Source organism: Emys orbicularis, chromosome 14 (assembly GCF_028017835.1).
Source record: "Emys orbicularis isolate rEmyOrb1 chromosome 14, rEmyOrb1.hap1, whole genome shotgun sequence".
NCBI classification, from domain to species: Eukaryota; Metazoa; Chordata; order Testudines; family Emydidae; genus Emys; species Emys orbicularis.
In genome coordinates this window covers 10590111-10610640 of record NC_088696.1, presented here as the reverse complement: position 1 = coordinate 10610640, position 20530 = coordinate 10590111, and the positions used below count along the sequence as shown (strand labels likewise).

At 41.8% G+C, this 20530-nt stretch overlaps 1 protein-coding gene across 1 annotated transcript; it reads right to left on the bottom strand.

Moving 5' to 3' along the window:
* Positions 1 to 2062: 2062 nt before the first annotated feature.
* SDR42E1 (short chain dehydrogenase/reductase family 42E, member 1) lies at positions 2063 to 4171 on the bottom strand. The gene is made up of 2 exons (XM_065416704.1): positions 4100 to 4171; positions 2063 to 3623 (listed from the first exon to the last, which is right to left on the bottom strand). Exons 1-2 carry the CDS (start codon positions 4165 to 4167, stop codon positions 2516 to 2518), a joined length of 1176 nt encoding a protein of 391 aa, XP_065272776.1. The 5' UTR covers positions 4168 to 4171; the 3' UTR covers positions 2063 to 2515.
* Between the last annotated feature and the right edge of the window lie 16359 nt (positions 4172 to 20530).

Here is a 20530-nt window from a genome sequence, read left to right as displayed (position 1 = left end):
GGTGGAGCATTGGCTCTTGAAGAAGAAAGGTTATGTACTATAAGTGTTGTTCAAGAGTTGCCCCTGTGTATTCACGCTAGCCGCCCACCTTCCCCTCAGAGTCAGAGTTCTCGATAAGCTCTGCAGTCTAGGCAGAAGGAACTGAGGCTGTCAGGCGATGACAGAACTTAAATTGCTGGGGAATTTCTTTTAAACCTCAGAACTAGGGTAGCTCCAACTTCAAAACGAGACTATTTAAAATTTAGATAAAAAGCCAAGTGTGAATTTGACTTGTCAACATAAAGGGCAGGAACAAAATTGTTGTTTGCAAAATTATGGATGTGAAAACATGTCAGTATTTCCCCCGTGTAGTAAACTGAAAAATAGTCTACTCAAAAGTGCTGCTGTGAGTGGAATTCCAAGTTTCATAATATAAAATGTTCATAGTTCCTCATAGAAAAGCATGAAGTCCCTTTGGGGGTGATACTACGTGTTAAGGAAATGATTGTAATACTTTTTTTTAGAAGCTTGAATAACAATGGAATACAAAAATAAGTGTTAGCCCAAGCCAGTTGACTGAATGGTGTTTAACTGTTTGATAATACTGAAGCCCTCAGCTACTTAACACTTCAACCAACTCGTTCATTTTTAAATAAGCATTTTTTATAGTTGGAAAAATCTACAAACGTGAGCTTCTTCAAGCATTTTGTAATAGTAATTGCTACAGATTAGTCCACTGTATAGAAGTGTGTTCCAGAATAAGACATTACACATCTAATACCTTTAACCCATAAAAGCACTCTCAAAACTTCTAGTTCAGTTTTTAATTTTTTTTTTCCTGTGTAAGCATACTGCTTGGTTAATAGCAAATCCACCCACTGAATCAAATTCTTCTGTAATGCAGCTCTACTTAATTCAATACCAGAGATGAATTTGGCCTCTGAATGAAAAGATGGCTGCACCAATGTTAGCTTGCAAATCATCAAACCTTCTATTAGAGCTGCAGAACCTGAAGACTAGTTGTAAGGGTTAGAACTAACGGATTTCCTAGATAAATTGGATTTACTACATGCTCGCTTTCTGTTTAACACCAGTGTGTCAGATCATTATGAGATGACCAAAAGTAACTCACGTGGTACAAACTCTTAAGCAAGTTCTTGACACCAACTGGTGGTTTATATTCTCAAGCATGTTTTCAGACAATCCACCAATACTCAGCGTAGCTGATGATCCTGTCACACTACCTAATTCACTGTTCCTGTGACAGTAAGAGCTATTAGGGTAGATGACTGCCTTTGTCACACTGAAACAAGGTAAACAATAGATCTTATCTAGTATGACAAAATTGACTAATGCGCAGGGATTAACCACTTGGGCATATCTCAGCCTTTCTGATGTTAATTCTAATAGAAAAATTCCCCGTGTGAATTGGAATTAGAGTGAATTTACCACCCCCTGTACATGAGGAAGCTTTAGGTATATCCCTCTATCTTAAATCACAGCTCATTTGTGGTCCGATCTGTGTGCACCGAAGGCTAGGAGTGGGCAATGTGTGAACTTTTCAGAATACAATTCATTTGGACAGGGATACAGGAATCTTCTCAGTAGCAAGGATCATGGGTTTAATCCTCTCAATGTGAAAAAGGCCAAATTAAGACTATTCGTTATACACCTTGCAGCATGCCATTTGCAATCATATTGACCTTCACACCATGTGTGTGACTCTCTGCTAAATGAAAGTGCAGTTTTACTTTGAGAAGAGACTGTACACAAAAAATGTCACATTTGTAATCAGCAGTTCCATTCTATTAGTGTATTCACCGATCACACCTATTTACCCTAGTGACACAAATGAATTGTTCCAGTCCTTTGCTCCAACAACTCAAAACATGTGAGCTGGATTCTGTTCTTCTTATGCATCACCCATCAAATCAGCATCACCCTGTTCCAATCAGTTATACCTGTGCAAGCTGCTGAAAGCACTAATGGCATAGCTGGAATACAATGGGATTGCAGATGTCTCTGGGGGTCCAATTTGGCCTGCAGAACCTTTATTTCTTGTGATGATAGGCAAGAAGGAAAGAAGCTTAACATTCAGCGTGACGGTTGAGAATGTAAGAGGCTCAGTTAAAAAGAAAACCTCTCATTTGATATGGAAGCACTGAGAGTTATGTGGAAACCTGCAATGCCATTATTTCAATGTACAGCCTCACTTTAATGTACAGTGGATTATATTATAAATATATACACATAATTTTGTCATAACAAACACATCAATACTGTTAATCCATTTCAACTCAATAGTCCCTTCAGCAGACATAAAACAAATGTATTTCCTACCAATGCTAAAATATTCTGGTATGTATTATTACATTGTTCTGGAATGACAAAACATTTGAAACTGGCAAAGTTATTTTCATCACTGATAATGTATGCACTTTTTTAAGAGAACACAGTGAGATCTAATTTTATTTTAATTTTCTTTGTATATTTTATCACCCTATAAAAAGAGCCCAAGCTCAATGTTCAACATCTTTCAAACAGAGAGTGTTACTGCTGCTGGAAGCCATGAGAGCACCACGGCGGCCAACAGCAAGATCAACCCTCCATCCCTAATCAGATGTTTTATAGTATAGATTCTGAGCTTTCTTCCGTGTCCCTGGGATTTAAACCACTCAACTACTTCGGTCAGACTAAACTGCTCAGGTTTGTACCCTAGCTCCTTCCTGGCCTTTTCCATGCTGAAATAATGTGTGACGCCCGTTTTGTAAACCTCGGTGCGAGTGAGAAGAGGCTGAAAATTATAAAGACGGCCTACAAGAAAATGGACTATTTCAGTTAGGAATGCAGAAAAATATACAAAGGAGAGAGGAAGACGAATGGTTGGGAATTGGTAACCCAAGCCTTCAACTAAAGGTCGGAAAAATTCAAAGTTGTTTATTGGCCTGCCATCTGAAATGAAGTAAGCTTGGCCAGCAGCTATGTGCCGTTTGGCGGCTTTGAGTGCCTCTGAAGCAAGGATATGAGCCTGAACTAGATTATCTACATGGACAAATTCTACTAAACTCAGAGGGTCTCCATATACAAATTTAAACAATCCCCTTTCAACGTAGCTAACTATTCTTGGAAGATGCCTTTGCTCTCCGGGCCCATAGATGCCTGCTGGTCGGAGAGCACAGGTCCTTAACACACCTTTCCCTTCTCCAAGCTCAGTGTCATTTGCCTGCAGCACTTTCATCTCAGCTAAAGACTTGGTCCAGGAGTAGTGATCAGGATGAAGGTGAAGTGGTAGATAAGGCAGAGATTCATCCCCATTTTCTATAACTTGGCCCCCAAAGACTACATTGTATGTACTTGTATAAACCAGACTTGGCACTCCTGCTTTCCTGCAAGCCTGGATGATATTTTCTGTTCCTCTCACATTAACGTCTTCTATAAGTTTTCGGTTCAGCTGCTCCCTGCCAGACATTCCATAGGAAGCAATATGGAATACACAGATTACATCTCTGAGAGCTTTTTCCACTTCAGAGAGACAGCAGACATCCCCCTGTATGAACTTCACTCCCTCTGGCACAGCTTGGACCGGCTTCAGGACATCAAAGAGAATCACATCAACTCCCTTTTTGTATAGGGCACAACCTAAACTAAAACATGACCAAGACCATATGTTACTACTATACATAGTGTAATGATACATGAAACATTTCACCCATGAGTAGAAGAAACTTGTAAACTATTTCAGTGCTGAATTCTTGCTGGTCAGAGTTGTCTGAGGGTAGGTCTACATTGAGTACTTACATTGGCATAGCTATGTCGCTCAGGATGCGTGAAAAATCCACACCCCTGGAGACATAGTTATGCTGACCTCACCTCTGCCCAAACACGATAAATCAGGTACTCATTTTGCAGATGGTGAACTAGAGGTCGCCTTTCAATATGAGAGCAAGTGAGATTTAATCCCATGATCTTTAGCATTGTATTTGAGGCACTGGAATCACTAAGAGAAACACAGAGCCCTGTGATACCATATTTACAGACTCACTTCACTAAAAAGATCTGCACTGTAAAGTGTTTGCTACTATATTTAATGTAAAATAAAGTTAATATTTTATGCACTAACCGGAAACCAAAGTAACCACCTCCTCCTGTAATAAGGACCGTTTCCTTGGTCACATTTTCTAAGTGCATCCTTTTTCCTTTGGCACTACTTTATTTGAGCAAATTGACCTGTAGATTAAAAAAAAAAAATGCATGACAAAACTGCATAATTAAAAATAATTTTCACTACATTTTAACATCTCCACATATTTAGCCATTCTAAGTTATATGTTTGTGCTTTAATTTTAGGAGACTGACTGCATCATCTGCTAAGTAATGCAGGACTAGATCCCATCCCTTTATTCGTCTAAAGTCATATACAAATAAATAACAAAAAGACCACATTGTGAATATGACAATTACTAATATACTCACTACTAATAGCCAAATAAGCAAGAGAGTTATCAGTTTTCATTAATTAGGCGATATTCTGATGTTACACAGGTGTGTATGGAATAATTCAATTAAACTCACTACAAAACTACACAGTACTATAGAAATGCCACTAATTCATACACTGAATAAATTTGCATAACAATTCTGTATCAAATATCCATGTACCTGAAGCTTTATCAGTGTACTGAGATAATACACCAAGTACTCATATATACATATTTGTATTTGTATCGCTTTACGTAGAAATGGCACCAACTGTGGTCTACCCTTTATATACTCATTCCCTACCTAAACTATTATACCTGTCAAAGTATTATGTGTATATTTCACCTGTACACTTACATGTAAATATCCTTAAAATACTCAAAGAGTGGGAAAACAAAGGGCCTGCATTAGACAGTATGCTTCCTTGGCCCCAATTCTGCAATGATTTCAGCACAGCATAGGTTTATACACATTCCCACTAAAGTCCACAGGTCTACTCATGCACATAAACCTATACAAATGCCTAAGTCTACATAAGATTTGCAGGCTTTTTTATTTGCTGGGACACAACCTTAACATGTGTATCCAGATACGTATGCTACCTATGGAGCCGGCCAATAGAATGCATTCAGTGGAACAGGGGAGGAGAGCTGTGGATGACACTGAGGGCTTGTCTACACTTAATGGAGATGATCAATGCATCGGCGGTCGATTTAGCGAGTGTAATAAAGACCTGCTAAATCGACTGCCGATTGCTCTCCTATCTACTCCTGTATTCCACCTGATCGAGAAGAGTAAGGGGAGTCGACGTTGTGTAGTGTGCACCCTGGGGTAAGTAGATCTAAGCTACGTCGATTTGAGTTACGCTATTCATGTAACTCATATTGCGTAGCTTAGATCGACTTTTCCCTTTAGTGTAGACAAGGCCTTAGGCTTTGTCTGCACTAGCACTTTTTGTAGGTCAAACTTTTGTCGGTCAGGGTGTGCAAAAACCAACCCCCTGACCGACATAAGTTTCACCAACAAAAGTGCCGGTGCAGACAGCGCTACGTTGGCAGGAGACGCTCTCCTGCGGACAGAGCTAAGGCTGCTCGTTGGGAGTGGTTTAATTATGCCGGCAGGAGAGCAAAGAAAAGCTATCCACAGGGGAGACCTTACAGTGGCACCGCTGTAGCGACGCCGCTGTAAGGGCCGTAGTGTAGACGCTACCTTTGTTTAGCTGCTGGGGATTTGAGAAACAAGGCGGATGAGGGAATCTCTTTTATTGGACTCGCTTCTGCCGGGGCGCGAGACAAGCGTTCACAACCTGCCGTACCTGCTAGGCCAGCTCTGCCCGTGACATGCCCTGATCCCTTCCCCCCGGCGGGGAGTCAGCCGTAGGCCAGGGCAGATCAGCTCTGACAGCCACGCAGTCACCTGCCTAGGGAGCGGCCCCTAACGCCAGGGCTGCCGGTTCAGTACCCCCACCCCGCCCTGGCCGGGGGGGGGGGGGCGCGGTTTGCAAAGCGCCCCCCCCCCCCCCCCCATCGGTGCAGCGGGAGCAGGGCGCACAAGGCACAGCGATGCACAGGGCGGCGCGGGGGAGGGGGGGCAGACGCCGGGAGCAGGCACAGCTCCGACCCTGCCTGGGGCTCCCTACACGCGGGGCTGTGCCGAGGGGCGGGGCCTGCGGACCCCTCAGCACCAGCTTGCACCCCCCGGGGACGCTAACGATGCAGCCCCTCTACCGCCCCGCCCCCCCTTACCTCCCCTCCCAGCAGCTCCAGCCGGTTCTGGGCTCTCTCCCTCTCAGCCCTGCCCTGCCCCGCCCGCGGGGTGAGCTGCTTCCGGAGGCTGCCCGAGGAGAGCCCGCGCTGCTCCCATCACCGCCCTATCCCCATCCACGCGCGCGCAGCCCTTGCCACGGGACAGGTGCGGAGCAATCGCGCGTGTCCGGGCCACCGTAGCCGGCAGAGCAGAGCATGGGCTGTAATGAACTGAATGGGTTTCCGTAGGGCGGGTCCGAAAGCCTTCTGGGAGTCCGTACAACACCATGGCGGCGTTCGCGTAGTCACGAGCAGAGTTTGCGCAGCAAGAAGGCGGGCCCTTGAAGCGCAGCTGCAGGTTCCGTACAACAAGATGGCGGTTCCCAGCATGCCTTGAGCGGGAATTGCGGGGCCATGGCGGGGAATCTGAAGGCGAGCGAGCTGCGCTCTGTGCTGCGGAGGCTGGACTCGGCCAACCGGGCTCTGGGTAAGGGAGGCCGCCCTAGTTAGTCGGGGGTTGGCAATGGGTAGTCGCGGGGCTGCTGGCCATCCCATCTTTCATTCCATCAGCCCCCGTCCCGCCCCATGGCTGAGCCCCGGGACTCCGACTGCGCGGTGCCCACGGTGGAGACCCGGGCCTTTGGGACCTGGTCGTGGGGCCTCAGGTTTCCAAGCCCCGGCTTGAGCGTCCACACTCACGGCATTGTAACCCTGACTGATTGCCTCTGGACCCGGGTCTCTCAGTCGTGCTAACGTGTCCGCACTGCACCACGGGGCCCTTCTGACTGGAGTACGTGGCATGAGCTGCGCCCACGCTGCAAAATAGCAGGGCTTGGACTGGAGTCACAACGGGCCTCGGGCCTTGGCCCACCCCGCTAGTGCAGTCCTAGGAACCAGGGCCTGTGTGCTCACTGACCCAAGTCAGACTGATTTGTGTGTGGATGGAAGAGGGCCCAACCCTGAGCAGTGCCCAGGTTTAAGGCACTGTGTAGACATACTCTGTGGGGCTCTGGTCTCTTAGATTCTTATATTAGAAAATCTGGGTCCGCAGTGCTGGCTGGTGGTTGTCAGAGCCTGCCACTTTCCTCCCTATAGTGACCCCCTCCAGGGCTACTTCTGAACTATACCGAAGTCTGTTTTTTGAATAAGGGCATATCACATTTTCATGATGCTCAAACTCTGCTGTGATGCTCAACCTGACTCCTCTGTACCCCAGCCTGGTATTGTTGTAACTTGGATGTTCTCTCAAAACTTCCCAAGCCTAGTCTTGTGGGAACAGTCCAAATCGAGCTACAATGTATAGTTCATGCAATTAAATAGGTGTAGAAGATGGCCATGCTGACTAATTAAGTCTGCATGGGAAACCTGGAATCACCAGTGCTACAAAGCCAAATCCTGCATCAGGGCTGGTATGAACAATGGTTTTAAGCAACTGTGTTAGAAACTAGCAGAGGTGGGATAAGCCTTGTGGTTAAGGCACTATGTTTGGACTCAGGAGATCTAGATGCATAATGGTAACAGAGTTCAGTAGAATCGCTACAGCTTTACATCAGTGTACTTTGTCAGAATCTTATCCAAGGAGTCTCAAACGTAACGGTAACAAACAAACAAAAAAATAATAATGTAAAATCGCGTTACCAATGCTTTTCTTTCTTTCAGAGACATGTGTTCAGTCACTTGGGGAATGTCAGAAAACACTCCAAAAATCAATTCAGTGTCAGAGCTACTTAAATCACGTAAGCATGATTATAGTTTCTAGTTTTCAAAAATATTAAGGCGGAAAGTATGAAAAATGTGCTACTTTTTGTTTCGTTTGTTTTTAAATTCATGACTGGTAAGAGTAAAACGAAGAAAGTAAAAAATTCATTCGTTGTTCAGTGTACCTTATTTGTTAACCTTTTTAATAATGTTCACATTTTATCAATAGTGTGTTCCAAGGTAAAATTTATACATAACATCTGAAACTAATAAGGCATTATGTATTTATTTTAGACCCCTGATTTAAAATTTCTTTTGGCTTTTAACAATATACGTATATCATGGGCGTACTCTTGTGAACATTTATTCATTCATATGCTTAACTATTTGCAGGATTGGTCCCTAATAGGTAAACATTTGAAAAGTAAGATACTGAGCCCTGAATTTGAATTGAGATCTGCTAGCATTGTCCCATAGTGGATTCTGATGCGACATTAGTACTTTGTACTGTTAAAACAGATTGTACTTCCACCTGAATATGTTCAGAGTCACTTATAGCACAGTGTGAAGCCATATTATCCTAACTACTGCCCTGATCCTGCACAATGCTCTGTGTGAGCAGGGCCATGCTCTTGCATGGAGTCCTATTGATCTCAGTGGTATTCTGCGTAGGCTCACAGATCTATCCATGCAGAGCAATTTGTAGGATCAGGATTTATCTCTTTTGTAAGTAATGGTTTTATGTACTTTCATTCCTTTCTTGCCTTCAGCATGTTAACTGTGTTATATGGAGTGTTTAGAAATTAGTTCAGATTTTTTGGTACCTATTTCAAATATTGATAAATATAGGACACTGTAATGAAGACAAATATTAGGCTTTTGCTCTTAAAATCGCCAGTGGTGTATTTTTTATAATAGTAACCCCACAAATAATCAAAGCACTGTATGCGTGTGGGTGGGGTAAGGAGGGGGGAAATGACCTCATTAAACCTCACATCTGTGTGAGAAAGGTGGACAAATATTATTCTCATTTTATGGTGGTAGAGCTGGGTTTAGAACTCAGGTGTGTACGGGGAGGAAAGAATTTTTGGACCCTTCCCCATAGATAGTCAGCTAGTGCATACTGCCTCACATTTTAATAAAATAAAACCTCTGGCTTTCTTAAGACTATAAGGGTGCTTACTAATTTCATGTATATCATATAATCTTACAAATAGACTTCTCATTCTAGTTTCCTTGTTCTTCTACAGTGGAACCCATACCTTTGAAATCTTGCACAAGTTTTAATTCCAATTGGCTGAGGTGGGGTGAGGTTTACTGCTTCAAACATAGGCCTTGTCAACACTTCAAATTTTACTTTTGTTTTAAGTACTCAACATATCAGAGACCTGTGTTCCCTCTAAGCTGCGTGGCCCAGGAGTGATTCAAGTGCCGCGCACTTGATTAGCAGAGCTGCGCACATCCGGCAGCATTCGTTCAGGTGCCCCTCTCCGCCCCACTGCTTTGCAGCCACATTGCTCCTGCAGCTTCTCCCGGGACCCTCCTGCTGGCTGTGCAGAAGAAGCTATTTTCTGCAAAAAAAGAAAAATTAAAACTATGGGCGGGGCACCAAATATGCACGTGCACGGTGGTGCAGAATTCCCCCAGGAATACTTGACAATGGTTAGGTTACTGATGCCACTACTGATCATGCTGACTAGTATTGTCTCATTGTTTCCTTGCACTTCTCTGTCTGTCTGTATCCTGTTGTCTGTTTATATTGTACTTAGATTCTAAACTCTCTGGGGCAGAGATTCTTTGTTCTGTCTGTGCAGCACCCAGCACAATAGGATCCTGTTGCATGACAGAGGCTCCTGAGTATTATGGAGTAATACTTGGTAATCAGTTATGTGGCTTACAGATTTTTGGCATGTAAGCATGAAAATTGAGACCATGCCTTTACCTAAGGGTCTTTATTGTTAACATGGTATTGCTCTTGGAAAGTCTACGTTTAGACATGCAGAAACCTCCCACACATAATGCACTTATCTCAGCATAGAAACAATCCAGCAGGAATAAATCCTTTCATTATTGAAACTATTTGTTCCACAGCAGGAAAAGAAAAAAAGATTTTAAAGTTAATGGCATCTGCTGTTTTCTCAACACTAATTCAAGTAGCTTGATATTTGCTCATCTTAACAATTCTCTCATCACTCTTTCTCTGACCTACCTTTCTGTACAGAATGTGTGTGTGTGAGGTGTGTGTGTATTGTTTCATGTAAACGATACTTCAAGCACTGACTGGAAGAAAGTGGGAGCTGATGATTAGAGCAGAGGATTCCCAGTCAAAATGGCAAATACCATCATCAACTTTGAAATCCCTTTCTCTTCTTACTGTGAAAGAACTTATCTCTGAGACCAGTCATCCAAACTTTATTTGCCTCAATTTACCAATGGGTAAAATGGATGCGGGAGTAATCTCTTTTTTACAGGAATCTTGTGAGGTTGTAAGCTGTTTGTAAAGCATTTTGAGATCCTTGGATGAAAGGTGGTGTGTAATAGTTTGCATTATGGTGGTTAGAATTACACAGTACCAAAGAGGTGTGTGTGATTCCCTATATATTTCTTCCAGTGCATATCAAACATGACATACCGCAGCAGTGCCAATCCAGTCCTCGGCTTCTAATGTTCTCATCAAGTTTTTGGATGAATATCCTTTTATGTGTGGCCAGAAGTCAAGTCAGAAAGAGACTCCATACTACGACCTAGTCAACCACACACCTGGGCTTTACTTTTCAGCAGCAAAGTGGTGGGTTTAATATTTAGGCAGTTGCCTCTGCGACTACTGTATTTTTCACTCTGACCTGGCAGATGGTGCTGTTGTACCACACACCTGATTTAACACCTTTCAGAGATGTTTTGCATAACTATCATAATTATATCATCGGTACCATAGCATCAGTACTTGCATTTTAACTACTGACTAGGGGCAGCACATTCATAGCATACCAGCAAGCTACAGGAAAAGAGAGGCTAGCTATTTTGTTCTGGGTATGCAGGTCCAGAATCAGTACAATTTATGTTGGATAGTTGCTGTTGATTGTGTCGGGATGTACAGCAAGCTTTCAGCATGGTGTTATATGATGTATACTGCTAGAAAATCCGTGTTTTGGGGTCGTCTGTAACAGTTCTAAAAAATTTCACAAATATTTTTAGCACATGAACTTGATTCTAAGGATTCAGGCTTGATAAGAAATATTGTATATGTTTTATTCTGACGAATCAAAAATTTACCTTTTTTCCTCTATCAAAGTCCTCCTTTTAAAAATATAGATTTACATACATTCAAGGCAGGCATTTTTGTTATCTGTTGGGATTTTTTTATAAAAATTGAAAAAATCTTACATATTTTGCGGCAAGTTAGTGTCTAGAAGACGCAGTCAAAGGTCAGAACTCCTGATTTCTCTTTTATAGCTTTAGCATCTGTTTACTGAGTGACTTTGAACAAGTTGATTTAACCAAACTTTTCAAAAGTGGCTGCTCATGTTGTGTCGCCGTGGTTGGGTGCCCTATTTGAGGCATTTAGGGCCTAATTTTCAGAGCTGCTGAGCACTAACTCCAGCAGAAGTGAATGGACGCTTAGGAACTCTTAAAACGTTTCTATATATCTCGGGCTGGGCACCTGAAATTAGTGAACAACTTAAAAATGTTGATACTAACTTTTCTTGGCTCTAACTTCTCCATTTTTAACAGGGATGCTATACTTCCTGGCTCATCGGTGTTGTGAGGTTCAAATATCTACTGTTTGTAAATACATTGATTGGGAAGTATAAAGTTATTGCTGCTGAGTTTTGGGGGTGGGGGAGGCTTATTTCATATTCTGTAATTTTAAGTACAAAGGACCCAATCCTCGGTGAATAGTTCCAGTAATTCAGCACAGCTACTTATAAAAGCAAGAGCTGCAGGATTTAGCAGTTTTGCTTCCAAGAGGCTAAAACCATTTAAAAGTAAATGTATTCAAAACTTCTATAAAAGACTTAAAATATTGTTGGAGAGAGAAACTTAAATGCAAGATTTTCATAGCTGTGTCTGTTCTCATAAATAAGGACAGAATCTGAGTTTCAATTTTGAATCTCTTGGCTTTAGTAACTTGAAACTAGACTCCCAATTATTTAAATAAGACTTTATAATTCTGAGATAATATATATTAAGTTTAATGATAAATTGAGTTCCCATTGTGGTTGATGTTCATCCAAATGCACTGATCTACAAAATAGATAACAAGGAAGGTTTATCACACGCTAGTAATTTATACAGCTATCTGTGAATCCATACGTTTTCATTGATGTGTGACAACCTCACTTTCTCATCTTGAGAGCTGTGTCAAATCAGCCTGCCATGAATCCTCAGCTCTAATTATTGAAGGTGGGAGATGCGCTTCCTTTGATCACTTGGAAGAAATTAAAATCTCTCAGCTGCATAAACTTCAGGTCACATGTAAGGTACGACATATGCAACTATCTTAAGGCAAACTTTCTCTTTGATCTGTACATCATACTGCATTCACTGTGCACCAGCAATGAATCTGTAGGTACAAGCAGCAGTGAAGTGGGAGGTATTTCAGCAATAACCAGTGTGACGTAACTAAAAAGCATGAGTATTCCTGGTTACATTTTTGAAGCTCTCTCCTCTACAACTTCTGGATTCTCTTTCCTTCCCCCCACCCCCCAATAAATATGCATGGAAGTTTTGTGCATTGTATTGAAAGAGAGTACCCAAATGGCACATGCGTATGACTTCTGATTTTTCAGATAAATCCATCCATAGTTTGCTATTAAACTGGGAGAAGGTATCTAGCATGGTCACCTGGGTCTGTGATGGAGCTGTTACTATTCAATATTTTCACTAATGATTTGGATAATGGAGTGAAGAGTCCGCTTATAAAACTTGTATCTGACACCAAAGTGGGAGGGGTTGCAAGCGCTTTGGAAAACAAGATTAGAATTCAAAAGGACCATGACCTTGGATAATTGGTCTGACATTGACAAAATGAAATTCAATAAGGACAAATGCAAAGTACTACACTTTAAGAAGGAAAAATTAAATGTACAATTACAAAATGAGGAATAACACTAATACTGCTGAACAAGATCTGGGGTTTATAGTGGGTCGCAAATTGAATATATGCCAACAGTGTGATGAAGTTGCAAAACAGGCTTATATTTTGGGATATATTAACAGCAGTGTCCTATCTAAGGCATAGGAGGTAATTGTTCCTCTTTACTTGGCACTGGTGAACTCTTTGCTGGAGTTACTTTGTCCAGTTTTGGGCACCAAACTCTAAGAAGAATGTGGACAAACAAGAAAGTCTAGAGAAGAACAACAAAAATGACAGGCTTAGAAAACCTGATCTATGAGGAAAAGTTTAAAAAAAAAAACAAAAACCAGCAAAACAAACTGGGCATGTTTAGTCTTAAGAATCAAAGATAGAATGGGGATCAGTTAACAGTCTTCAGCTATGTTAAGGGCTGTTATACAAAGGACAGTGATGAGTTCTGCATATCCACTGAAGACAGGGCAAGAGTAATCCGTTTAATCTCCAGCAAAGGAGATTTAGGTTAAATATTAGGAAAAACTTTATAAGGATAGTTAAATACTGGAGTAGGCTTCCAAGGGAGGTTGCTGAATCCCCCTCATTGGAGGTTTTTAAGAACAGGGGTAGACAAACAGCTGTCAGGGATGGTCTAGTTTACTTGGTCCTACCTCAGCACAGGGGTCTGAACTAGATCACCTTTGGAGGTGCCTTCCAGCCTTTCAATTCTAAGATTGTATATCCAAAATGACTGTATTTTATAACAACTTTAGGACTGTGAGACAGACCAACCAAAGCATGGTATATAGAATTGTAATGTGTCCAATGGGATATCTGGTATATGTGAATAGAGTATGCTGAAAGGACATCCAAGGTATTTCTCATACTTTAAAAGTTTCTAATCAAGATCAAGTGGAGTAAATCTGAGCCCTCACCCTTGGAAAAGCAATTCCACTGGTACTTCTACAAGACCCAAGTTTCAGTATTTATCTTTCCCTTCCTCCTTACTAACTGCTTCAAAGTCCCGTGCTGTTGTCCAGCAGACAATATTACCTATCTTTTTCCAAGTTTCACGAAGCAGAGTTTCTACAATTGTTAGTGTCCTGATCTGACAAGAATCCCTAGCATCCCTGTGCTGGTGACATAAGTAGACCTTACGATTGGTACCGGAAGAGGAAGCTAGTCTGGTGGGGGACGTGAGAAAGGTATTCTGGGTTCTTTTATAAAAGCCCTTATTTTTCTTAAGTGTTATATCCTTTAGGATGTAACAGGCGCATACTTTCACTTTCTGAATCAATAAACAAATTCATTAGTATTTCTATAATACCCAGACTATTCCTGAAGCTTTACAGTGATCCAGTAATGTCCCATCCTGAAATGTTGATAGTTTTAGGGGATGTTGATGTCACAGAACAGTGATGGTGGGCTTATTGTTGTTGCCGGCACAGAGGGCCCGAGGACAGCAACAGCGGGGTTCGTTGCCCGGTGTGCTTCGCGCCAATGAACACACCAGGGTGGAGAAGCAAACAAAGTTTATTTGAGATCTCAAAGCGGTGCAAGGAGACTGGCACGTCTCAAATCAAGCACACCATCATAAGCAGTTTTTCTCTTTTTATACATTTCACAGCTAAGTTCCTCCCTTTTCCCCCCTCCCTTCTCTCTCTTCCCCCCCCCCCCAATCCCCCTCCCTTCTTCTACAAAAGCCATGTTTATACATTTAAGCAGTTAAATCATTTTGGCGGCTATAAGTCTAGCTCGTTAGTACCACTTCTCTAAACCGTTATCTGGTCCTGTTTCCCTTTGATTTATTATCTCCCCTTCAGCCAGAAACATACAGGCCTCATTATTACCGCTTGGTACTGGTATGAGGGGGGTTGCAATTGATAACTGGCTGTTACACATTCCAATTTCTGCCCCTGGCTTTTGAGGTCGATTAGAGTTAAACATGGAGGAACTTTGGTTCATTTAGGCCTAGTGCAGGAAGGCTTCATCGACACTCGTGGTCTTCCACCCTCCCGAGTTACCTAGGGTTATGCCTAGTGACACCAACATTGTCATAGCCATTGGTAAATGGAAGAATGGTAACCCAGAATTGGGAAAGATCTAACAAATTGTTTTCAATGCAAAAAACAATGTACGTAGTCTTGGGGATAAAGCAAATCTGGAAACGAGAAGCATTCAACTGTCCCACTTGCCATGCCCCTCATGTTTGTGATACAGTGGCTGAGGTTTAGACAATGGGCTCCTAATTTTCAAGCATTAACAATGTAAAACAAGCAAACATGCAAAGTTCTTAGCCTGCATATGAATTCCACCCACTGCTAAAAAACTTAATTTATATTATTCAAGACATAGTTTGGTAACAGAGAGGGGGAAGGAGGGAAGATTGAAAGTGAAAGCAAAAAAGAAAACCCTTTTAAATGGATGCAAATTTGAGGGGGGGGGGGTCTACTTTTAAAAGATGGCATTTAAAACGTAAAATCAAAGGGCCATTCTTACTGAAAATTACTGAATGGTTGGACTCATTATTGTATTTCAAGGAGATGACCCTGCTACTGAAGCTTTTATGAGAGTGTCTCATAAGGAAATGTGTCCAAAAGTTCATAAACCTTTGAGCAGCACTGATTTATCATGTTCATTCCAAACCATGCAAAATCAAGTGGCTTTGCTTTGTTTGGAGTTTGTTCAAAACCAAAAACTCCAAAAGAATTTGAGTTTGAGAATCCACTCTACATGAAACCAGGGAAAAAACACCCTTGAATTGCTTTGCGGTAGCTGCTTTCTCACTCATCTATAGTTGTTGCAGGTGCTGTAGAGTCAGTTTGAGACAAGTTTGAAATATACCATATAAAGCACCGAATAATGGCAAGGTTACAATGTTACAAACATCTCTTCCTTTTGTCAAGCTATTTATTTTCCATTTGAAACTCTTATCTGTACAGTTTGCTTTGCCTTGTCTGGAATGGTAACACGCAAGAATATGGTAACATGAGAATTATTCAAATGTGGTGTATAGTGGGATTTTATCCACTGTAAATAACTAAGCATCTGTTATGTTCCAGTTACCGTTTGTTAATCGATTGACAGTTTTGCATCTGCTATAATTATGTAATGTGATAGCATTGCTGTCTTTCCTGTGCAGTTCTGTTTCATTATGCATGTGGTCAACTTAATTATATGATAGCAAGAACTGGGAATAGCATATAAATACTTGCTAAGGGCTTGCTCCTGTGAGGTTTCTATACCGTCTCAATTTTCATTCACCTCAACAAAAGTTGAGCGCTCTATGCATCTCCCAAGCATGCTTAGGTTCTGGTTGTAAATGATTTACTCCAAATAATTAATTTTTTTGCTGCTCTGGGGGAACAAGGAGAGCTGAATAGTTGTGGAATTTGAATGTCTGACCTGTAGCAATGAGTTTTTGTCTAGTTCACACAGTAAAACCAGGATGATTGAATCTTGCATTTAAACACCTTTCTTTCCCCCTACCCTTTGGCTTTTACAGAGTATCCAGCCTATCAGAGCAGGATTTGTGCCAAATGAAAATGCTAGAACTGTTCCAGGGCATGCAGCAGTTTAACTCTTCATCTGTCACAGCAATGTGTAGGAGTCAAATTATAAGTATATTCATATTTGTGTATAATTAACATCAAACATGCAATGGACGAATTGAAACTGAACTCTTTCTCAATTTCTGGATGACTTTGTGTAGAGGGGAATGTTATTTTAATTGTAGAAGAGTTGCAACTTGTAATTGAATTTCCTGATGCTGTGCACTAGTAGTGTTCTCAATTCTAAGCTCTAACTTCCATAGTTTAATTTATTTTTTAACATGTACAGATCTGTTATATTCCAAACAATTCTTGGTATATTGATTGAATAAAGTTACATAGGGAAAAGTTACCACCTTAGTTACTTTGCCCATTGTGTTTTTAACAAAGCACAGGATTTTTTTCTGTAATTGGTGCTGTAGCAGTATGATCTAATATGGCCAAGGTTTTGTTCTGTTCCTAGTTCTGCCACCCTTTTGGTAAAGCACTTTGAACTCTGCAGTTATACAGTGATTGTCACCTGTAAAGTATTATATTAATATTATAGCCAAACTAAGTGATAAACTCCCATCTGCCGATAATCTCTAGCCTGGTTTTGAAATATTGTTCTCAGGAAATATGTTTTATCTGTGCTAGGAGCAGGTATCTACTAAGTCACTTAATGTTAGCTTGATTCATTCATAATATGGCTGCAACCTGCGAGATAGGACCATTTTAATTTATTTTAGGTTTTTTTAATAACTTGTACACTGTAGGCCCCTTACTATCAAATAAAAATGTAATTCAGAACCATCACACCCCCTTCCACTCCCCCAGCCAGAGCCCACACCCCTACCCCAGCCTGCTCCCACACTCCAAACCCCTCAGCCCCAGCCCAGAGTACCCTCCTCCACCCCAAACCCCTCATACCCAACCCCACCCCAGAGCTCGCACCCCCAGCCAGAACTCACACCCCAACCCTCTGCCCCAGCCTGGTGAAAGTGAGTGAGGATGGGGGAGAGCAAGTGAAGAAGGAAGGGGGGATGGAGTGAGTGGGTGCGGGGCCTTGGAGAAGGGGTGGGGTAGGAGTAGGGGCGGGGACTTGGCAAAGGGGCGAGGGTGGGGCAAGGGTGTTCAGTTTTGCGCAATTATAAAGTTGGCATGCCTAGCTCTAGCTGTCTCATAGACTTTAAGGTCAGAAGGGACCATTATGATCTTCTAGTCTGACTTCCAGCACGATGCAGGCCACAGAATCTCACCCACCCACTCCTGTAACAAACCCCTGACCTATGTCTGAGCTATTGAAGTCCTCAACTTGTGGTTTAAAGACTTCAAGGTGCAGAGAATCCTCCAGCAAGTGACCCGGGCCCCACGCTGCAGAGGAAGGTGAAAAACCCCCAGGGCCTCTGCCAATCTGCTCTGGAGGAAAATTCCTTTCCGACCCCAAATATGGCGATCAGCTAAACCCTGAGCATGTGGACAAGACTCATCAGCCAGACACCCAGGAAAGAATTCTCTGTCGTAACTCAGATCCCACCGTATCTAGTGTCCCATCACAGGCCATTGGGCTGTTTACCGCTAATAGTCAAAGATCAGTTAATTGCCAAAATTAGGCTATCCCATCATACCATCCCTTCCATAAACTTATCAAGCTTAGTCTTGAAGCCAGATGTGTCTTTTGCCTCCACTGCTCCCCTTGGAAGGCTATTCCAGAACTTCACTCCTCGGATGGTTAGAAACCTTCATCTAATTTCAAGTCTAAACTTCCTGATGGCCAGTTTATATCCATTTGTTCTTGTGTCCACATTGGTACTGAGCTTAAATAATTCCTCTCCTTCCCTGGTATTTATCCCTCTGATATATTTATAGAGAGCAATCATATCTCCCCTCAGCCTTCTTTTGGTTAGGCTAAACAAGCCAAGCTCTGAGTCTCCTTTCATAAGACAGGTTTTCCATTCCTCAGATCATCCTAATAGCCCTTCTCTGTACATGTTCCAGTTTGAATTCATCCTTCTTAAACATGGGAGACCAGAACTGCACACAGTATTCCAGATGAGGTCTCACCAGTGCCTTGTATAATGGTACTAACAGCTCCTTATCTCTACTGGGAATACCTCGCCTGATGCATCCCAAGACCGAATTAGCTTTTTCCACGGCCATATCACATTGGCGGCTCATAGTCATCCTGTGATCAACCAATACTCGAAGGTCCTTCTCCTCTGTTACTTCCAAGTGATGCGTCCCCGGTTTATAACAAAAATTCCTGTTGTTAATCCCTCGACCTTCTGCACCTATCTGCCCAAAAATATGGGCTTTGCTGCATGTCCTGAAGGCAATAAATGAGAGTGAATTCCAAAGTTGGGGGAAGGGGGGAAAGCCCTCATAAACAAAAGTACCCTTTGTTCCTTCTACCTGCAAAGAGAACTTCAGTGCAAGAGTTCCCCTAATTACATTTGTGGCAGGCTTGCATAAGGAGAGAGGCAGTCTCTCCCTCTAGATTAAGTGTTTAAAGGAAGTTTCTCAGGTTATAAACATGGAGTGTGTTGATAGCTTAATAAACATTCAACTATCCTCTGGCAGGAACATTCTCCACACAAGAGCAAAGAACTCCTGAGGTAGCTAAAGCTGAGCCACCAAAGAGTGAGGCTCACAAAATTAATGGACTTGAAAACATTTTGGTCCCTAGACCACTAGTTATAAGTCTGATAAGTGTGTTTGGAATAAAGAAGCTATGAAAAAGAAACTTGTACTTGCTCCTTTTTTTAATAGCATAAGGGAGAAAAGTTTAGTACAAAAAAAAGGAAGCATACACTGTGAACATTACAAACTACAGCACGTACAAAGGGCGCCTGGCCTCTTTCCTGCACCAAGCCAGAGGAAAAGGGCTTGACAAGGATGCTTTGGGGGCGGATGTAATCCTGCCCCTCTTTATCTTCCCAGAGCTGTGCTATGTGGCACTTCTGCACCCCTAGACTTGCAGTAGCCATGGTGCCAGCTGTACTGTTCCCAGCCTCCAGCACTCTCTTCAGGACATGGAATGGGTTGGGTAGTGGAGCTGGGTAATTTAGGTTTTGCTAGTTATCAGATTGTATATACCTGCTGGTAGGGGAGACGTTAACCCTTCAGTATTCAGACAAGTCTTTATTATCTATATCTTGCCATAAAATAGCTATATGGGGTATTTTTTCTATTAAGTAGTAGCCAGAGGAAAACCCCACTTTTAATTAATTCCCCACCCACACACCTTTTTTTAAAAAAAAGCCTCTATTTCCCAGTAAGATGTATTTCCCACTGATTCGATGACAGCTCAATTTAATAGAAGTTTTGGGTGTTCCCTGGGACTTTAGTAAAATTGAGCTTTACCTGCATTTTTACAAAAGACTCATTTATAGTAAGACAGCACAAAACTATATAAAAGATAGTGTTCATACTTAAAAATCAGTGGATCAAAATTAATTGTTGCTAACTGATGATTTTATTGCCAGTCTCATAATATTTGATACTTTTCTTAAAATCTCAGTTCTTGCGGTCATGAGAACCTGATCTTTCATTTAAAAAAGAAAAGTTTCTACCCCTCCTGGTTAGGACCCTGTGTAAATCACAATTCGTTTTTAGAAAATGCATGACAGTGTAAATAGCAAAGTATTGAATTTCACAGAGTTGGCATTGAATGAATTTTACCAGTAATGTCGGTCAATTTCAAGGATGGAATGACTTTTACAAGTAATCATTTGTCCTAAACTGACTTAATTGAGGTGTAAAATTAATTTTGTCCTTGAAATTGACTAGCTAAGTTATTTTTTTTTGTATTAAAGACTTTGTGGTAGACATTTTCCTTTTCAAAAGAAAATATTTAAAAGATCATGGTGTGGGGATATCTTCATGATTTCCATGCCCTTTGTGGAATTGTGATTTACATAAGGCCCTACTTGGGGTTCAGAAGAAGAGCTTGAAAATGTAAACCCTAAAGGCTTAAAAACAAGACAGCAACTAAAGAGACCCTCACATGTATTAACTTTAAAGATCTC